The sequence below is a fragment of the Peromyscus californicus genome, unplaced genomic scaffold, assembly GCF_007827085.1.
Source record: "Peromyscus californicus insignis strain IS unplaced genomic scaffold, ASM782708v3 Scaffold_7__1_contigs__length_154581171, whole genome shotgun sequence".
NCBI lineage: Eukaryota > Metazoa > Chordata > Mammalia > Rodentia > Cricetidae > Peromyscus > Peromyscus californicus.
In genome coordinates, this window is record NW_026294595.1 from 4521254 (window position 1) to 4541373 (window position 20120).

A 20120-nucleotide genomic window follows, 5' to 3' on the forward strand; every position below is an offset into this window, starting at 1 on the left:
GTTAACCAAGAATGTGTTTTTTCTTTCTTTTTTTAGAGACATCTAGAATAGTTGTCATCTGTACAAAACAAAGTGACTTTATATCAAGGGAAAATCATAACCTTGCTTTCTTTAAATCCTGATCTAACTAGCTCTGCTTAGTAGCTGAGACTTAGAAATCTCTTTGCACCCTAAGAGCTTGTATGTTTGAGTCTCAAATGCTGAAATTTTCATGCTCACTGAATCACTAGGTGACTCTTCCTGTCTTCTGTTTAGAGGCTCCAGACTTAAAACAGGAGGAGCGCCTCCAGGAGCTGGAGAGCTGTTCTGGACTGGGCAGCACGTCGGATGATACGGATGTCAGGGAGGTCAGTTCCCGCCCCAGCACACCAGGCCTCAGTGTTGTGTCCGGTATGTCTGTCTTGTTTTAAGGACTAGGAATTTGAAGGCATCCCTACTCCATATTTATAAAGTGTTACCAATGAGATAATGGGCTTTGTTGTTGTTGTTTTATGGGATGGTACTAGCTCTTGAACCCAGAACTGGGGCATGTTAGTCAAGTTCTCTATCACTGAGCTGCATCTCCATCCCCAAGAGAGATGTTTTATTTAAAAGCTCAGTAGTTTCCAGGGAACAAAATTAATTCTATGCCTCCATAATCTTTGAGAATTTGTTGTGTGGCTTTTACAGCCTATTGAAACAGTAGATGAACTGTTCCTCTACAACTCTTGATGATGTTGGTAGTTTCTGCTACAATATTTAGGTATAATTCTGAATATGTTGTATAAAGTAAGATAAGTATATTTGAACAGCAATATGATAAATTCACAGTACTCAGCAATTCACATGTATAGACCTGGAATATATAAAGTTTGAGAAAGAATTTCTCCAAACTTCATATAATTTTGTGTAGCTACTCTGTTCTTCTTGCAGTTTATTTATTTACATATTTATTTTTGCTGTATTTTCAAAGGTATAAGTGCTACATCAGAGGATATTCCCAATAAGATTGAAGACCTGAGATCTGAGTGCAGCTCTGATTTTGGGGGTAAAGATTCTGTAACTAGTCCAGACATGGATGACATAGCCCATGGTAAGCAGTGGGAGAGAGAATGGCTTTTTAAAATGATCATATCATAGCCTTGCCTGGTGACACTTGCCTTATAACACCAGCACTCGGGAGGTGGAGGCAGGTGGATGGATCTCTGTGAGTTTGAGACTTGCCTGGTCTATATAATGAGTTCCAGGTCAGCCAGGGCTACATATTGGGAACCGTCTCACAAAACCCAAAGTGGGGAGATGGCTCAGTGGTGAAGAGCACTGATTGCCCTTCCAGAGGAGCTAGACCCTCAGCTCCCACATAGCAGCTAACAAGTATCTCTAGCTCCAGTTCCAAGAGGATCCAATGTCCTCTTCTGGCTTGTGTTGGCACTGCATACACAGACATACACACAGGCAAAACACTCATACACATAAAATAAAAGTAAATAATGTAAAAAAAACGCAACAAAGCACTAACAACAAAGATCATATCCTGCTGGTATTTCATCAGTTAGTACAGCTCTCAAGCATAGCTTGTCACTGTGTGCTTGAGGCATTAAATGCTCATATTCTAAATTTGAAATAAGGAAATCTATGAATGGAGAAAGTTTTAGTCTCTGTATATTTATCTATTTTAATATTTCTAGTTGTGTTAAGACATGCTTAAGGGTGTCTTTTTGGGAGTGGGGACTCTGTAGCCTAAAATAGTACATTTAGAAGTTACAGTTTCTAAAATCAAGTCATTTGCTGACAGCAATGTTACACTTTCCAAATTCACAGTTCTCAAATTACCTCTTCTTTAGATAGTATTGCTTGTTTTTGTAGGTGGGGGAGGTGAGTCTCTGAGAGCTTGAGCCATTATGAAAAATACGGTTGCAGTCTTGTGGTTGTGTTCTTCGAACTAACCTAACAGAATCTGTATTTGCCTATCATGTTAATAAGCATATGGATGCTGTACCCTCGACATGTAGTGAAAACTCTTACATGCAGATTAAAATGTGGGGTAATTTTTTTGCTTTTTGTTTTTCTTTGTTTTTTCCAAACAGAGTTTCTCTGTAGCCCTGGCTGTCCTGGAACCCATTCTGTAGACCAGGCTAGTCTTGTACTCACAGGGTTCAAGCCTCCTCCCTCTGCCTCCCAGGTGCTGGGATTAAAGGCATGGGCCACCACGGGTGGGGTAATCAGAATTTGATACTCATTTGTTTCTTTTATTTCTGGTATACTTCTCAAGTTCTAACTAATCAAGAGAGAAAAACTGGAAGAGTACCAGTGCCTTCTTCAGTGTGGGATGCGCTGTCTGCATCTAGCTTGATCTCATGGTTTGCCTTCTGTTGTAGGCCCCCACCAGCTGACCTCTCCTCCCTCTCAGTCAGAGTCTCTGCTTGCCATGTTTGATCCTCTGGCTTCACATGATGGTAAGCTTGTGGACTCCTGTCCTCAACAGGCAGGATATGCAAACCTGTGGCTAGTGCCTTTGTCGAGTAGTTGTGTCTGGTCTACAAAACTTCTTTGCTGTGTTACAGGGGCCTCTGCTGTGGTAAGGCCGAAGGTTCACTATGCCCGGCCCTCACATCCGCCCCCGGATCCTCCAATCTTAGAAGGAGCAGTGGGAGGAAATGAGGCCAGGCTGCCCAGCTTTGGTTCTCACGTCTTAACTGCAGCTGAAATGGAGGCATTCAGGCAGAGGCACTCTTACCCCGAGAGACTGGTTCGCAGCCGGAGCTCTGACATAGTGTCTTCTGTCCGGCGGCCCATGAGCGACCCCGGCTGGAACCGCCGTCCAGGAAATGATGAGCTCCCTTCAGCGGCTGCCACCGGTGCTACTTCTTTGGTGGCCGCGCCTCATTCGTCATCTTCTTCCCCGAGTAAGGACTCTTCCAGAGGAGAGGTATGGGACACTAGCCATGTAGAGTTTTCATATTATGGCCAGGTCAGTGTTCTATCTGACGGGGTTCCCATGATGTCTGAAATGAAGCGTGGACTGTGACCTCAAGATTAAGGATGACTAATGATCTGTCATGCCGGGCGTTGGTGGTGCACACCTTTAATCCCAGCATCTGGGAGGCAGAGGCAGGCGGATCTCTGTGAGTTCAAAGCCAGCCTGGTCTACAGAGCGAGTTCCAGGACATCCAGGGCTACACAGAGAAAACCCTGTCTCAAAAAAAGGAAAAAAAAACCTGTCAGTCTAGTCATCCATCGGATAGATACAGTACAACTTGGTTCTGTAATAGTCTTACCTTTTGCAGCAACTTTTCTCTAAGCAGTTTTGTGTCTCCGGACACTTAGGACTGACTCACAGTACTCTTTTGAGATGGTTAAATCAGGTGTATCATTTTTTTATTTGAAAGTCATAAAGTTGGGAAGACAAAACACTTCTTCTTCATTTAAGAGTAAGTTTTCCACCTGGTTCTTTTCTCCCTTTTTGTTGTGTTAGTAGTGAGTTTCCAACAAGTAACACATTGTCCTGCATGTAATTCCCATCAGCGCTCTGAAATGCTCACCCCAACTATCCCTCCCCAGTTGCCAACATTGCATTCTTTTCATTTGTTTTGTTGGTTTGTTGTTGTTATTGTTTTTTGAGACAGGATCTCATTATGTAGCCCAAGGTTACCTGGAACTTATTATATAGACCAGGTGGTCTTGAACTTGTGATAATTCTTGTGCCTCAGCCTTCTGAGTGCAAGTGAGCCACTGAGCCTGACTCACCTTAATTTCTAGCAGCAGGACTCAACAGTGTATGTGTTGCTTGTCACCGTGTCTTTTTCACTTTCACTCTGCTGACGGTTCAGTTTTGTCTTGGCCACTTTTCTTCCCTTTAATTATTTTGAGATTATTTTTATTTTATGTGTAAGTGTTTGTCCAAATGTTTGTCTGTGTACCATGTACGTACAGCACCTGCAGAGGCCAGAAAAGGGCATCAGGTCCCTTAGGCCTACAGTTACAAATGGTTGTGAGCCAACATAGGAGTTTTGGGAATGGAACCTGGTCCAACTGGTACTCCTAACTGCTCAGCTCCTATGGTGTATTCTCCGTCTATTCCTGAAGTTAGCTTTTTCTCCAAGGGTCTTTAGGTGCTTTTGGTCAAACTAGTTTTTAGAAGTTGAGTTGAGTCAGAACTTACTTCTGTAGCACGCACGGTGCTGCTCTCAGATCTTGCAAGGGGTAGGACTAGGGAGTATGTGTGTGTCTGTAGGTGTGTACAATTACCTCTGTTTCTACTTTAGCTGCCTTTCTCGGCGTAGAGAAAACAGTGACTGGACACCGAGGATTCAGTTTCAGTCTAGAACAAAACAGTTTACTCTGCTTCCCCCCCACTCCTCCCACACTTTAACTCCCCATGGTGAGAAACCTGCTTTTTGTTATTCCTCAGGTGTATAAACATGTAGATAAACAGTCAAGCCTCCCCTCTAACTTCTGCCACATAAACCCTGATCTCTCTGATGGGAGAAATTACCTGTTGTTAAGTGCTTTCAGTAGTAATTGTATCTTCTCCATTCACACAAAGCCTTTGAAGAAATATTTCCTTCTAAGTAGAAATGAAGACAATGAATTGCAGAGAAGAAAGTACAGAATAAGAGTGGACTGGTGGGCAGAGAACAGGCACCTGCCCCAACAGCCAATTCAGTACATGAAAAGATGGAAACTAAGAGACTTCTGTGGTCGCATAGGCTAGAAATAGAGTTACTGCCCTGTCCTGCAGTGTGAACAGAGTTGAGTTGATGGTAACTGTATCAGAGGCTGGGCAGGTCAAGGTTTGATGGGCAGCTGGGCCACATGTAAACTGTGGACCTCGAGGAGGATCATCTCATTTAGCTTCATGTTTCTCATCTATAAAAAGGACTTAGGACAGCCTGTATAATCCCAGCACTCGGGAGGCAGAGACAGGCAGATCTCTGTGAGTTCAAGGCCAGCCTGGTGTACAGAGTGAGTTCCAGGACAGCCAGGGATTACACTGTGAGACCCAGCAAAAGGGGAAAAAAAAAAAAGACTTAAGAGCTGAGCATGGTAGCTCATGCCTACATTCCAGTAATTGGGAGGCTGAGATAGGAGTATTGCTGAGGAAGAGGTCAGCCTGGGCTACAGATTGAGACCCTGTCTCAAAACAATAACAACTCCTCCCCCCCCTCCCCCCCATAACAGGAGCCGTTTTCTCAGGCTCTGAGAGGATGGAGGGATCTGTTCTCATGCTGGGTTCTGACACACCAGATTGCTATTGCCGCACCACATCCTCTCTGCCCTCGTTAGAATTCACGGCGTTGACGAAGTCGCCTCCTTTGTTTTGCTTTGCTTTTGTGCTGAGGATTGAACCCAGAGCTGGTACCTGATAAGCACTTTTTTCTCTCAGTGATCTCTACCTAGAAGGAAGCTCTTAGACTTCCTTTGTAAGGTGTTCCTGGGTTAGACCTTTGGTTTCCAGCTTAGAAACAGCGCCTACCCTCCTGCACATCAGCCTGACCTGAAGGGTATTCTTTCGCATTCCAGAGGTTGCCTGGCAGGCATTGGTAGTTTTCTGTGCTGGGAATGTGGCTTAGTGGAAGGGTGCCCTGAGTTTCATCCCTAGCACTATTCTCCTGCCCCGCTAATAGCTCCAAAAGAACAGCTTTGTTTTAAGGCAAATGGGATTGGCATACAGACTTACTGAAATCCTTTTCACGGCAACTTATCCTGCTGCTGAACTCACAGTAAAGCATCAGACTCTCTCTGCAGGCTGAAGAGCGCAAGGACAGTGACGATGAGAGATCAGACAGGAGCAGGCCTTGGTGGAGAAAGCGCTTCGTGTCAGCTATGCCTAAAGGTAACTTCATACGACTTTAGAGCCTCCAGTCTCGCCATGTCTCTGTGATGTTGCTGGGCCTGTTTCTAGTTGTGTGGAAGTGTAGAGATGCTTTCACTGGGAAGAATGCTCTGGCAGGGCTTTAAGATGTCCTGTTCTTTGTGGAAGTGGCAGTGGTGTCCTACATGGAAATCATGCCAGTCATTGTCAGTAAACATGGAGGACTGTTGGCATGCTATTGTTACTGTTCACTTAGTGTTGAATAGCCACTTTGATGTTCCTGGAACAGATCTAAGTTTTTCATGTCTAGGTGCCCTACAGATGTAGCTAGTGTCTAATTTGGAAGGTAGTTAGTTGTATACATTTATTCTTAGTGAATAGCCTGGCATTGATTGAGTTGGCAAAAATGTCTCTTCCTGGAAGAAGAGATCACTCAAAAGTTGGAGACCTTTTCCCACGCTCTGCACTCAGGAGCTGAGACCTGCTTCTGCCTGTGCTCCAGCCCACGTAATGGGAAGGAGGGAGTGAGGCGGCGACTCTGAGGTGTTCTCTTGGTGAGGTTAAGAGGCCATGGTTTTGATTTCTCAGTGGATCCTCGTGAATCATTCTTTCTATGGCAAATGACTCCACAGTAGATTCCGAAAGCTTCTTTAAGAACCTTTGATGCTATTCGAAGAATGATTATCAGTTGACGCTTGGGATTTCTTAGCTTTTAGAATTTCAACCTCCTTTCACTTAGAAATGTTGGCACACCAGTTAACTTCCGAGGAGTGCAGTATGTTATATGTCACACTACTGACTTTATTTAATTTCCAGCTCCTATACCATTTAGAAAGAAAGAAAAACAAGAAAAAGACAAAGATGATCTGGGGCCTGACAGATTCTCAACACTCACAGGTTTGTAGACCCATGGGCTTCCTGGCTCCTTCATTCCCAGAGCACATATTTCATAACACTTTTTCTTGGATGCCATAAGCGTTGCCTTTTTAGAAGAGTGTGTCTGTGTGTGTACGGTGGGGAGTATGTTCTTCATGGCTCTGTGGTTCCCCCTAGGGGCCACAGTGGGTCTTGGTGTGCTCTTCTACAGACCACCACTACCATCACCATCCTCATTACCATAGCCTGTTTCTGACAAGGCCTGCCTGACAGCTCACCACCCAGGGGACGATGCCACGGGACTGTTGGAGCGAGCGCGGGGTGCTGCTCTAGTGCTCTGCATGCCATCTCTCTGCATCATTGGTTGGATAGTTTTCTCTAACACTGATCGTAGGACACTAAGTTTATTTCCATCTATAGTTTGCTCTAGTTTATTCAGGCTCACAATGAAGTATTGTTTTATCTCATCATTTTATTTTTTTCATGATTAAAGTATTTGTTCAGACAGTATCACAAATGCCAACCATTATAGTAAAAGTTAAAGGCCTCACTAATTTTTTTACAGCTTGAACCATTATAACTGCTCTCTCACCCATGGCAGAGCTTTAGGGTCTTCCTTATCCAACACCCACATTCCGCAGCTTCTTTGGTACCTTCAGGCAGAGCGCCAGCGCTAGCATAGATGACCAGTTTTGAATGTGATATCTGTATATTGAGCCTTAGATTCTGTAGAGCATCTAGAGGGACGTTCTCTTCTCACTTCTTTTTTTCTTATCTTAATTTTAAGATGTGCTATCTTCCCACCCTACTAAGTTATAATGAAACTTTTAAATTTAAAATGGAATAGGTCAGCTGGGCAGTGGTGGTGCACACCTTTAATCCCAGCACTTGGGAGGCAGAGGCAGGTGAATCTCTGTGAATTTGAGGCCAGCCTGGTCTACAAATGTGAGTTCTGGGACAGCCAGAAACACTGTCTTGAAAAACCAAAGGGAACAAAAGTGGAATAGGTCTTAAGAACATGGAGCATCCATTTTGATGCATGTTCTAATGTCTAGTTGTGCATGTCAAGTGTACCCACTTTATTAATTTATCTATTTATCTATCTACCTATCTATCCATCTATCTATCTATCCATCTATTTATTTATTTATTTTTTCGAGACAGGGTTTCTCTGTGTACTTTTGGTACCCATCTTGGATCTCGCTCTGTAGACCAGTTTGGCCTCGAACTCACAGAGATCCGCCTGGTTCTGCCTCCTGAGTACTGGGACTAAAGGCATGTGCTACCACCGTTCGGCAGCCCTGCTTTATTTGATACAGTAACTTTCCTGTAAAAGGGTATGAGCAGCAGGAGACAGGTAGATAGTCCACCATTCCCTGCTGAGAGCAGCCCGACCTGTCCTGTTCGGTCAGCAAATCCTTGTTGATTATCTGTGTCTTGCAGAAACTGTACTAGGTACTATGGGTATTAAATCAAATCACATATGGCCTGCTGTTTGCTGGAACGGGCCAGTGTGGTTGGGAAGAGCTGAAAACACTGTCTTGAAAAGCTGTCTTTTGGGCAGTGTATTTGTATATTTTCCTGTCCCCTAGTTCCTGCTGTTAGAAGTACATCTATTTTACTGAGAATTCTGGCACACCCCTTTAATCTCAGCACTGAAGAGGAAGAGGCCGGAGCTCAAGGCCAACTTGGTCTACATAGTGAGTTAGTTCCAGGCTAGCCAGAGCTACAGGGTGAGACTCTGTCTTGAAAAAAAAAAAGGACAGAGAGGAGTACTGCAGTGTACACAAGCTGAATTACATTGTTTAATTAAGGACTTTGAAGAAACTCTAAGTTGTTAGGTCTTTGGGAAATAATTTTTTTCTTGATGAGATTAGAAACTGAGTAAAGTTTTTGTTTTTGTTTTTTCTTTTCATAAATAGTTCATTTTCTTTGGGTCTGATTAAAGAAGTTTAGCTTTCTTATTGGAGAAATTCAACCCAATCCTAACTAATGCTCACTTGGAGGTTACAGTGAAATCAGTTTGAAGTGTTATAAAGAGATGTTCCTTATGAGCCTGGCCATAATCCTGCCACTCTAACAACTGACTTTATTATCCTTCGAAGTCTTCCACAGTATTTGTGCATGGTGGCTTTTCTGTGACTGAATCGGACCTGTATGACTGTATTTATCTTTACCATGGTTCATACACTTCCCAGTTTCTACTGGGTACAGTTGGTTTTTAAATCATTTTTACTGGCTGTAAGACGATTTGATTCTACTACACTGTAGTGTAACTATTTCCTCTTGAAGTATTTGTTTCCTACCATTTTTCTCTGGAAATACCTTTGTGCCTGCAGTGTTGTCGTTACGTTGTGTAGCAATGCTGGGGACTGAACCCAGGCTTACACTTGCCATCAGGCAGTTTCCTGCTAACTACCCCAGCCCTGCATAGCAGCTCATTAAAGTAAGAGGTAATAAGCAACATTATAGTTTAACTGACTGAGGTTAGCCAGTTTATATCTGTCCCTTTTCACAGTCCTAGTGAGCTCTCAAAAGATAACCAGTGGAACTCAAGAGATGCTCAGCAGTTTGGAACACTAGCTGCCCTTGTAGATAACCTGGGTTCAGTTCCCAGCACCCACATGCTGGCTTCCAGCCAGGTGTAACTCCACTTCCAAGGGCTCTGAAACCCTCTTCTGGTCTCTTCAGGCACCAGGTGTGCACGTAGTGCTTGTGCACACATGAGGCAAAACACTCAGAGTATTAAATAAAGAGTAAGAGTATTTTTAAAGCTATAACCAAAAATAATACTTCTTAAAAAGATTGTGCAGTGGTTCCACCTATATTTTGAGAAAGTTCACAAGAGAGTATGGATCGCTTGTCATGACACACTGTTATACTAGACAGTATTAAATGACTTTGGAAGTCCGCTGTGCTCACACCTATAACCCAGCACGCACAAGGCTGGGGCAGGAGAATTGCTTCAAGTTCAAGGCCAGCGTAGGCTACAGAGTGAGACCTGTCCCCCGAAAAGAAAAACTACAAAGTACAACTTTGTGAATCATCTGTATAACGAGGTATTTTATAGAAACGTGAATAGCAGATCCTTGTTTTGTGCAGATGAAAGGCCATGAATCTCCATGCCTCCTGTTTGCTCTGCTCTGATATGTGATGCCAATGCCTCTCTGTTTGATGAGCAAGTGTCCACACAGGTGCTTAGCACAGTTCACTGGCATATGGTAACCATGCAATAAATGGTAGCTGCTGTTGCCATATGTAACTACATACATAGGTATTGGTTTTAATGTGATTTTTGAATTTTTACAAATGGAATTCTACCAGAATGTAGACAGCTTGGTCACCTATTGGCCTAGCTTAGTCTCAGAAGTTTGTGTTTCACTATAGAACTTTATTTTGTATTGAAGATCCATAGTAGTTGATTAATGACTACTGTTTGAGATTGTAGGCTAACTTGTGTGTGTGTAGTGCTGGGTATAAAACTCAGGGCCTTGTGAATGTTGAGCAAGTCTCAATCACTGAGCTATGTCTCTAGCTTGGTTTTTTGAGACAGAGTCTCACTGTAGTCTAGGCTGGCCTTGAATTCACAATTCTCTTACTTCCACTTCCCAAGAGCGGGAGTTACAAGCATGTGACGGCAAGTGAGCTCAGCGCTTTTGATATCTAATTTGGTTGTCAGGGTAACAGTTCCATCAGTGAGGCAAGCTGCCTTCTGTGCAACCCATGGACCATCCTAGCCCTAGAATACCTGGGTTCTCTAGCAATGCCAATGCTGTATCAGCAGAGGTGCTGTGTCCTAACAGCTGCACTGTCGTGGACAGGTGGAGTGTGATGAATGGGATGTTAGCTTTCACAGGTGATGGAAGAGGAACTCACAGGGAAAGAATGCAGAAAGCCGTTTATCAAATTAAAAAAGAATTTAGGTCTGAATTTGAATAATTATTTTTCTCCTTCAGCATGGAGACATCTGATTAAGTATTATATAAAAATTCATTTTTGGTGTGGTGGTACATGCCTCAAGTATCTGCACTCAACGGGCTTAGATAGGATAACCACAAACTCAAAGCTAGGCCTTGGCCTACATAATGAGTTAAAGGTCAGCCTGGGTTATACAGCAAGACTCTTCTTCTGTTTGTCCCCCATCCTAAAAAGAAACCATTGGTAGAAGTTATGTTAACATGAATTAATGGTTACTGTGACTTGAGCAAGCGTTTTAGAATCATGCAGAATTCCAGTAGGGCTGAGGTGGAGTGACTCTTTTGGTTTCCTGCTTTGGGAAGGCTCTTAGCCCTAGCAGTGGGATTGAGTAGGCAGCTGCATGGCGCCTCATAACACTGAGCTATGTGCCCTTTTTTAGTCAGACCTCCTAATCTGCCTTTGGGATTATGCTACTGGTGTCGTACTAACAGCAGGGTTGGTATAAACCAGGGAAATAATTCTCTCTTTCTTTTCCCCTGCAGACGAGCCCAGCCCTCGGCTCAGTGCACAGGCTCAGGTTGCTGAAGATATCCTGGACAAATACCGGAATGCCATTAAACGGAGCAGCCCCAGTGAAGGAGCGATGGCAAATGACGAGAGTGCAGGTGACAGTCCGGTAGACCTGACAGTGACTGTTGATTTAGCGTGGTGATGGCAACAGTCCTGACTACAGCCGCCTCTCAGTAGGCCATCTCGAGGCCCACGTCATTAGCATGGCCCATTGTCCTTGCCCACTAACCCTGGCCACCCCAGATGGTTTAGGTTATCTGATGAGTCTGGGATGATAGCTCAGAGGAACTTGGTGCATGTTTTAGTGAGAGGGAACTCTTTTTTACTGTCTAGAGAAGTATGATTTGATACAGTTGTGGACTTAGTAGAGTGGTGGTAATTGGCACGGGCTGAGGCACTCCTGTTGCTTGCTACTAATATTCTACAGGGTTCTCTCTCTTCACAGAGGAATACTGACTAGCGCTTGTAAAAATATGGAATCCTCAAGATAAATGAAGGGAAAGCAAAAGCATATAAAATCATACGCAGTTTGCTAAATCTGTCAATGCCTGCATATGCTGAGAGCATTTTCTGGAAGAATCTTCAGCAAGCAGAAGCATTATGCTCTGAGGAGGATACCTAAGGCTGAAGAGAGGGCAAGGGGAATTCTACCTTTGTTTTTCTTTGTCAGGGTAGTAGGGTGGTAAGACAGGGTCTCATTCTGTAGTCAGGCTGCCCTTGAACTCAGAATCCTCCTTCTTCCCAAGTGCTAAAATTACAGGCGTGTGCCATCGTGTCTAATCTTTTGGGGTTTTTTTTTTTTTTTTTGGGGGGGGAAAGCTTTTAAATAACAGTAAGTGAAGGGTAATAAACCTACATTTAGACTTGCCAGTCACTAACCCTTTGTCATAGTATCTTAGACAGTATCTTTATTATATTTAGGAACATTTATTCCTTTTTTTTTTTTTTTTTTTTTTTTTGGTTTTTCGAGACAGGGTTTCTCTGTGTAGCTTTGCGCATTTCCTGGAACTCGCTTTGTAGACCAGGCTGGCCTCGAACTCACAGAGATCCACCTGCCTCTCGAGTGCTGGGATTAAAGGCGTGCGCCACCACCGCCCGGCCATTTATTCCTTTTGACTTACAAGTTTTTTTTTTTGAGACAGTGTCTCATGTAGCAGAGGCTTGCATCAAACTAACTGTAACAGTGGATAACCTTGAACTCTCTTTTTCTTTTTTTAAAATTAATTTTATTTTATGTGTATGGGTGTTTTTGCCTGCATGTATGTGTGTGCAGCATATGGGTAGTATATGTGTGCAGTACCTGTGCAGGCCAGAAAAGGGTGTTGGATCCTCTGGAACTGGAGTTACAGACAGCTGTTAGGTACTGTATGAGTGCTGTGAGCCAAACCTGGGTCCTCTGGAAGAGCAGCCAGTGCTCTTAACCTCTGGGCCGTCTCTCCAGCCCCCACCTAAACTCTTGATCTTCTTGCCTCTGTTTCAAGTGCTAGGATTACAGGCATACATTACCACACTCATGTTATGTGGGGCTAGAGAGGGAATCCGTGGCTTCCTGCATCCTAACCAAGCACTCTGCTATACTGACTGAGCCTCTTGACTCTATATATGTGTGTGTTGTATGTATGTATGTATGTACTATGCATATATGTATATGTCTATACACATATACATGCTACACACACACACACACACACACACACACACACACACACATAAAAAATCTTGTGTTAACTGACTAAGTAAAAACATAACAGTTGTGAGAAGCACAGGTCTGGCCTTGCTGTGTTTATGAGCTAGTCCCTGACTAAGCCTTAGGTGTGGTGGGAGGGCTCTGTTGAGGAAAATCAGGAGACCTGAGTGAGGAGGGTCTGTTCCAGCATTTGGTCAACCAAGGGATCTTCTGCCTGGGCTAGAGTCTGTGTCTCTAAAGTGAGAGTGTTGTCTAAAATGCTTTTGAGGCTCCTAGATGTGTGGTTCAGTGATCTGATTTTGGAGTGTGAGCTTTATGAAGTTACTTGAAGCCTTGGCTGTGGGACTGGGATAGGAAGTGCAGCCCTTCTCTGCTGTCTTGACACATTGCCATTGTTGGTGACAGCCTGGTTGTGTGTCTGAAATTTGTGTTCTTCCTCTAAGAACTCTGATTCTGATATAAGCGGACTTAAAGATTAAGTTGTTCTGAATGCCTGCCAGTACCAGAGATTTCCACATTAACTTGGGGTATCCTTTTCTTGGGGACGGGTTTTGTCCAGAGGTCATGGGTGACGGTGAAAGTGCTCATGACTCCCCTCGTGATGAAGCCCTGCAGAACATCTCAGCTGACGATCTCCCAGACTCTGCCAGCCAAGCAGCCCACCCTCAGGATTCTGCTTTCTCTTACAGGTATTGCTTTTAGGATTTGGAAGTTTGGGGTTTGGACTTTTTAAAAATATATTGTTTTTCCCGTTCCCTGTCCTCCTTCCAGCACTTCCCATTTGGGCTTTGGACTTTTTATCACCATTTCAATCCTTTCGAGTCAGCTAATTGTTAAGTGTAAAGAACGGCTGGACGGTTAGGCGCTTGCTGCACAAGTCTGAGGACCTTTCTGAAAGGCCGAGCCTGACGGCGTGCACTTGTAATCTTAGCACTGGCCGGCTCCCCGAGTCTACTCTAAACCAATGAGGGACCCTGTCCCAAAAAACAAGGTTGATGGCACCTCCTGTGGAGTAGCACTGGTGTCCTGTGGTGCGTGCACACCTGAAACACACACATGCACACATTCAAGAGAAGAGTGAAACACTGTTCACTAAGAAAACTCACCTTGGGCCAGGTGTGGTAATGCACACCTTTAATCCCAGCATTTGGGAAGTAGGCAGGCAGATCTCTGTGAGTTTGAGGCCAGCCTGGGCTACAGAAAAAGTTTGAGCCCAAACTTTTTTTTTTTTAAAGAAAAGACTCCAATTGTGGATATCAGATATTGAAAACATTAATTCAGGGATTAAAAAAGTACTGCTATGTAGCAGGATTTCTTTTGGACCAGCAACCAGCTGCCAAATAGAGATATGGAGACTTAATAATTATGAATGCTTGGCCTTATGATTTTCCCACTAACTTTTTTTTTTTTTTTTTGGTTTTTCGAGACAGGGTTTCTCCGTGTAGCTTTGTGCCTTTCGTAGATCTCGCTCTGTAGACCAGGCTGGCCTCGAACTCACAGAGATCCGCCTGCGTCTGCCTCCCGAGTGTTGGGATTAAAGGCGTGTGCCACCACCGCCCGGCCTCACTAACTCTTATAGCTTATTTTAATTTGTTTTTCTTCATCTACATTTTGCCTCAGGGCTTTTTACCTTTCTTTACTCTGTATGCCATAATCTGTGTCTGTCTGTCTGGCAGCTTTTTGTCTGGCTGGTCCTGGGTGTCTCCCTCTCTTTCTCCCTTTTTCTCTTCTCTCTCCAAGCCTAGATTCTTCCCCCTACTTATTCTCTCTGCCCACCAGCCCTGCCTGTCCCTCTCCTGCCTCACTGTTGGCCATTCAGATTTTTATTAGACCAATCAGGTGCCTTAGACAGGCAAAGCAAACACCTCTTTACATCATTAAACAAATGCAGTTTATAACACCTCTTAAAACACACACACACACACACACACACACACACACAAAAACAAAACAAAAATCAAACGCCAGGCGGTGGTGGTGCACGCTTTTAATCCCAGCACTCGGGAGGCAGAGGCAGGCGGATCTCTGTGAGTTCAAGGCCAGCCTGGTCTACAGAGTGAGATCCAGGAAAGGCGCAAAGCTACACAAAGAAACCCTGTCTCAAAAAACCAAAAAAAAAAAAAAAAAAAAAAAAAAAAAAAGCGCACTCTTCTGATCCTCTCATCCAGGACCTAGAGGCCTGTGCTTCTCAGTGAGGTGTCAGTCAGTTAAAACTGATCCTTTCTTAAACACTTGTTTGAGTTCTGAGCTAACATGTTAATTTATATGTAAATATTTGTAAGATGTGGCCATTTCTGTGTGAGTAAATTAGTGTGCCTGCACTTACAGAGATGTGAAGAAGAAGCTGAGGCTTGCACTTTGCTCTGCAGACTCGGTGGCCTTCCCAGTGCTGACCCATTCAACAAGGAACGGATTGCCGGACCACACAGACCCGGAAGGCAAGGCACCCAGGACTCCTCACTCTCTCCCATAGGCACAGCTTGAACAAGAGCAACTGCCATCCCTTACCTGTCAGCTGACAGAAATTTTGTGTGATCCAGTGTTGTTATATTTATTCTAATGTAATGTTACATTCATGCTAAGTCACTTAAGGGTACTTTGATCTCTTTTTAAAAATGTATACATGTGTCTGTGTGTCTGCCATGTGTGTTTCTGTGCCCACAGAGGCCAGAAGTGGGTGGCAGAGCCCCTGGAGCTGGAGTTCAGACAGGGTGGGTGCTGGGATCTGAGCTCTGGTCCCCTGGAAGACAACACAGGCTCCTAACCCCTGAGCCGTCTCCCCAGCTCCTGGTACTTTGATTTCTGATTATTTATTTTCTTAACAAGAGTGGCAGTATTGTTTGGCTCTAATGGTTTGCAGTGCAGCAGGATTGATATCCCAGATGCTGAGAGGGTGTGGATACCCTAACAGAATTCTTGTTTTTGTTTGTTTTTAGACAATGAAATTGTATGCTTCTTAAAAGTTCAAATAGCTGAAGCAATTAATTTACAAGATAAGAACTTAATGGCTCAACTTCAAGAAACCATGCGTTGTGTGTGCCGCTTTGACAACAGGACTTGCAGGAAGCTGCTGGCGTCCATTGCTGAAGACTACAGGTGCTGTTCCCAACCTGCCGCTTTATAGATCTGCCTGCAAGCTGGTAGTGTTTGGTGCTGTTTGTTCTTTGTTCTGAGGGAGGCTTTTCCTTGTTTGTTTTAGTTGGTCTTTATTGAAGAAATGAAGCTATGTGACTATGTTTACTTGGATAGAGCTTTTTAAGCAATACAATTTAGAAATGTTGTTATCAACAGTTCTTGCTAATAAAAAGAAATATAATTTACTTCAGCTTTACATAAAAGAAGGTAAAGAAGAAGTTTGGGTGTTGTTTGAATCTTTTAATAAAAAACCCAGAGCCAGATATCAGGGTGAAAGCTGAAAGATCAGAGAAGCATCAGAGCCAGCCACTAGTTCTTACCTCTATGAAATCCTCAGACTAAAGAGAGGGAGTTCCTGTTTCCTCACGCCTTATATAACTTTCTCTGCCCAGACATGACTTCCTGGGATTAAAGGTGTGTGTGCTTCCTAATACTGGGATTAAAGGTGTGTACCACCACTGCCTGGCTCTGTTTCCAGTGTAGCCTTGAACTCACAGAGATCCAGACGGATCTCTACCTTCTGAGTAATAGGATTAAGGGTATGTGCCACCACTGCCTGGCCTCTATATCTATTCTAGTGGCTGGCTCTGTCCTCTGATCCTCAGGCAAGTTTATCAGGGTACACAATATGTCACCACAGTGGGGAAAAGGCTGAGCAAGTATAGTGCAACCCTGAGGACCTGAGTCTGGTTCCCCGGCACTCAGGCAAAAGCCAGGCATGTGGTATGTATCTGTAACTCCATCTTAGGGGAGACAAGGGAATACAAATGGATCATGGGGGCTTGCTGAGTAGCCAGAGCTGCAGACTCCAGGTTCAGTGAGAGATCCTGTCTCTAAAAGAGGGATACATGGAGCTGCAGGATGTCACTGGATAAAGGCACATGCCATGGAAGCTTGACAACCTAAGTTAGATCTCCAGAATTCACGAAAAGGTGGAAGGAGAGAAGTGACTTCACAGAAGATGTCCTATGACCTCTACATGCATGCTGTAGTATAGCTACACTCACACTCACATGTACACAGTAATCAGTCATCTTTTAAAGCAGGTAAATAGGCTTTCTTCCACTGGGAGGCCAGGAGTACTAGGTTATGTATTATGTTTCTTTTTATGTGTGGTAGGAAAGACTATAGAGGGCCAGGGAAGCAGAGATAATCTTGGGAATTGCTGGTGTGTCTTGCTGCCAAGCCCTAGCCAGTATGGGGGAAATGTAAGTGCCGCACTTAGGCAGAGTGGAAGCTCCTAGCCTTAAGGGATCTTGTTACACTAACACTATAAGCAAAAGAATAAGTGGTTATTTAATGATCTAGTGTATATAATTTGTATTTTGTTCAGCAGCCAATTTTCTGTTAAGTGTGGGGTCCTACAAGCATAGAAACTGCTTCCATAATAAACGAAATGAGCCTGCAGAGGACCTTAGAGGCATGTAATAAGTTAGGTGCCGATGATGTGTCCCACAGAAACATGCATGGAGGCTTTCTTTCTTGAGCTGGCAGCGTGGTTCCCGCAGTAGTTCCCAAGATGCTTGTCTCCAGCCTCTTGCGCCAACTTGTAAAAATCAGTCTATGAAGTACTTATTTTAAAAAGTTAACACTCTTAGCCGGGCGGTGGTGGCGCACGCCTTTAATCCCAGCACTCGGGAGGCAGAGGCAGGAGGATCTCTGTGAGTTCAAGGCCAGCCTGGACTACCAAGTGAGTTCCAGGAAAGGCACCAAAACTATACAGAGAAACCCTGTCTCGAAAAACCAAAAAAAAAAAAAAAAAAAGTTAACACTCTTAGTTGCTGAAGAAAGTATGGAAGTCTGTGCTGTGTACATCCAATATTTAGCAGCACTTTTTTTCTCTCAGGAAAAGAGCCCCATATATTGCTTATCTCACTCGCTGTCGACAAGGACTGCAGACCACACAGGCGCACCTGGAAAGGCTCTTGCAAAGAGTTTTGCGGGACAAAGAAGTAGCCAATCGGTACTTTACCACCGTCTGCGTGCGGTTACTGCTTGAGAGCAAAGAGAAGAAGATCAGGGAGTTCATTCAAGGTAACTAAAGGCCTTCTTCTTCGGACAGGCGGCTCCTCAGTCTGCTTCGCTGTCCATGCACATGCCTTACTTCATCTATTTACCAGTTTATTTCCTTTCCTCCTTCAAGATTTTAGGGGCTGGTGAGTTATGAGTACTGCTCTTCCCGAGGACCAGGGTTCAATTCCCAGTCTCCACATAGCAGTACTCATAATCATCTATAACGCTGGTTCCAGGAATTTGCTCTCTTCTAGCCTATGCAGGGACCGGGCACGTATATGGTGCACAGACTTGTGCAGGCTGAACACCTATACACAGTAATAATAATAGTAACAACAATAATAATTACATAGAAGATTTTTAATGTTTATGTATACATACGATGTGTGTGTGTGTGTGTGTGTGTGTGTGTGTGTGTGTGTGTGTGTGTGTGTGTGTAAGCCAGAAGAGGGATCAGATCTCCTGGTACTCAAGTTACAGGCAGTTGTAAGGTGCACATGGGTGCTGGGAACCAAACTCCCATCCTCCAGAAGAGTAGCAAGCTGCTTTTAACTGGTGAGCCATCTCCAGCTTTTTTTAAGATTTATTTTTGTTACTTTTATTTATAATTTTGTGGGGCTGGGGCATGGCACAGCACGTGATAGAAGTCTCAGACAACTTGAAGGAATTGGTTCTCTCCTTCCGTCCACTGTGGCTCCATGGGGTCTGGATTAGTCAGGGTTCTCTAGAGGAAAATAACTGATGGAACTAGATATTCATCTATTTATGGGATTTACTAGAATGGCTTACAGGCCATGGTCCAGCTAGTCCAACAATGGCTGCCTATAAACAAAGTTCTGAGTAGTTATTCAGTCTATGAAGCTGGATGTCTCAGCTGATCTTCAGTATACATTGGAATCCCGAGGAAGTAGGCTGGTAATGCCAGTGAAGGAGTGGACTTACCAGCAAGAATAGGGCAAGCAGGCAGAGAAAGAAAGCTTCCTTCCTCCATGTCCTTTATATAGGCTGTCAGCAGAAGGTGTGGTCCAGGTGAGTGTACCATCCTACCTCAAAAGATCCAGATTAACAGTGATCTTCCTACTTCAAATGATTTAAATAATAATAATAATAAATCCCTCACAGGTGTGCTCAGTCACTTGGATTTTAGTTAATCTCAGTTGTAGGCAGGTTGGTAGCCAAGAGTCGCCATCACAGGATCTGATGTGGGCTGGGTCTTCAGGTAAGCAGCGATCATCGCTATCCACTGAGCCGTCTTCCAGGCCTGGTTTTTGTACTCTTGGGATGACTTTGGGATTGCTTCTCTGAAAAGGCAGGGAGAAGTTTTGGGTGAACACGGTCCAGAGTTTTGGCTGAAACCCTAAACAGGCTGGAGAGTTAGCTCAGCAATTTTCAAGAATACCTGATGTTTTTGCAAAGGACCCAGGTTTGAGTCCTAGTACCCATATGGGAGCTCACAAATGTCCATAACTGCAGTTCCAGGGAATCCAGCACCCTCTTTTGTCATCAGAGGATACCAGGCATGCGTGTGGTACACAGACATATGTGCAAGCAAAACAACTCGTATACATAGAAAAAATTAAATCTTTTTAAAAAAGTAAATAATAAAAGATTTGTAAGAAAGGCACGTAAAGAACGTGGGAGGGAAACCCAAATGGCTCCCGGAGCTATGATGAAGGAACTCTGTCCCACAGATGGGCTACCTGAGACAGCCGTCAGCATCAGCACAGTCCAGATGGGGTCAGTGTGCAAATTCAGTGCTGTCACTTGAAGAGACTCATTAAGAACTCGGACTTCCCAGTGGTGGGCTGCTGCTGCTCCAGTCCACTGTAGAGGGAGGACCAGATCATTTTCCTCCGTGGATGCCAGCTTTCACTGGTCCACTCCACGGTGCTGCTCTATGAACATAGTACCTAGCTCAGGATGGGTAGGGAAAGCCAGCCCTGTATTTGCTGCTCAGCTACTGGAGTGAAACCGGAGGTTTGGAAGATGAGCTCCGTGTCCTAGACAACCTCTGCTCAGAGTAGGTGGGTGGCAACAGATCTTGATGACCCTGCCTCCAGGATGTGCCTCCTGCCTAGGTACACATTATCACACTGGATGGAGAGCTAGTTCAGTATAGCCAGAGGC

General features: G+C 44.2%; 1 protein-coding gene across 10 annotated transcripts in view; it reads left to right on the top strand.

Moving 5' to 3' along the window:
- Gapvd1 (GTPase activating protein and VPS9 domains 1) overlaps positions 1-20120 on the top strand; it is a 74356-nt gene that overhangs the window by 46611 nt on the left and 7625 nt on the right. For 6 of the 10 annotated variants that reach the window (XM_052722513.1, XM_052722515.1, XM_052722516.1 and 3 more), the window contains 11 exons: positions 256-390; positions 953-1072; positions 2358-2435; positions 2544-2908; positions 5728-5815; positions 6611-6691; positions 11131-11253; positions 13405-13534; positions 15174-15283; positions 15782-15941; positions 17827-18014. In XM_052722513.1, coding sequence (XP_052578473.1) covers positions 256-390; positions 953-1072; positions 2358-2435; positions 2544-2908; positions 5728-5815; positions 6611-6691; positions 11131-11253; positions 13405-13534; positions 15174-15283; positions 15782-15941; positions 17827-18014 — 1578 coding nt within the window. Of the gene's footprint in view, positions 1-255; positions 391-952; positions 1073-2357; positions 2436-2543; positions 2909-5727; positions 5816-6610; positions 6692-11130; positions 11254-13404; positions 13535-15173; positions 15284-15781; positions 15942-17826; positions 18015-20120 lie in introns of those variants that run through there. The other 4 variants (XM_052722519.1, XM_052722520.1, XM_052722517.1 and 1 more) reach the window with 2 other exon arrangements.